The sequence below is a fragment of the Ailuropoda melanoleuca genome, unplaced genomic scaffold, assembly GCF_002007445.2.
Source record: "Ailuropoda melanoleuca isolate Jingjing unplaced genomic scaffold, ASM200744v2 unplaced-scaffold57380, whole genome shotgun sequence".
NCBI classification, from domain to species: Eukaryota; Metazoa; Chordata; class Mammalia; order Carnivora; family Ursidae; genus Ailuropoda; species Ailuropoda melanoleuca.
In genome coordinates, this window is record NW_023230926.1 from 1 (window position 1) to 876 (window position 876).

The window sequence follows — 876 nt, forward strand, 5'->3', positions numbered from 1 at the left end:
GGAGCTCGTCGGCAGCATCCAGAACGGCGCCGTGGTGTGCCGGGAGAAGCCCAAGGCGGGCCCCGACAACTTGCTCATCTTGTCCGACGTGGGCGAAGACTCCTTCAACAAGGCGGCCCCCATCAAAGGCTGTAAGATCTCCACGCTGGGCAAAGCCATGGTCACCATCTCCAACACGACCAACCTGGGCGGCTGCCAAGGATACATCCCCATGAAGACCAACATCACAGTCTACCCCTGCATCGCCATGAGCCCCCGGGCCGTCCAAGAGCCTGAGGCGTCCACTGCCCCCACCGTCAGCTCGGCGCCCAGAGCGGCCCCGTCCCAGGACAGCAGGGAGATTGGTGCCAAGGCAGAGATGCAGTTTGAGGACCCGTGGCTAAAACGAGAGAGGAGGTCAAAAAAGAGAGTGGCTATCCCAGTGAAGAGGGGACCGGGTGTGAGGCTGCCAGAGGCCCCCCGAAGCCCGAGGCCAGGGCAGAACAGGACAGGAAGGCCAGCCCCGGGGACGGGCTGAGCAGCAGCAGCCGTGAGATGTCCGCCTCACCCGGGAGCGACAACTTCAGGAGGGTCGTGGATGGCTGCGAGATGGCCCTGCCGGGCATGGCCCCCCAGAGCCCCGTGCACCCCAACAGGAGCCTGAAGTCCAGCAGCCTGCCCAGGGCTTTCCAGAAGGCCAGCAGACAGGACGAACTGGGCAGTCTCTTCTACCACTGCGCGGCAGAGACCAACGGGCTGGGCGCACCGGCCTGCAAGGCGACCCCGGAGAGGAAGGTGGCCTCGCCCAAGTACGGTGTCCTGGCTCGGCCCAAAGGGACGCCCCCTCTGCCGCCGGTCCGCAAGTCCAGCCTGGACCAGAAGAACCGGGCCAGCCCG

At 65.9% G+C, this 876-nt stretch overlaps 1 protein-coding gene across 1 annotated transcript; it reads left to right on the forward strand.

Moving 5' to 3' along the window:
* Positions 1 to 4: 4 nt before the first annotated feature.
* Positions 5 to 873, forward strand: LOC117799789 (kinesin-like protein KIF26B; the record flags this gene model as incomplete). The annotated part of the gene is given in 2 exon segments (XM_034652290.1): positions 5 to 386; positions 389 to 873. Coding segments are annotated over 2 exon segments (867 nt in total), but the record flags the coding sequence as incomplete, so codon positions are not given.
* Between the last annotated feature and the right edge of the window lie 3 nt (positions 874 to 876).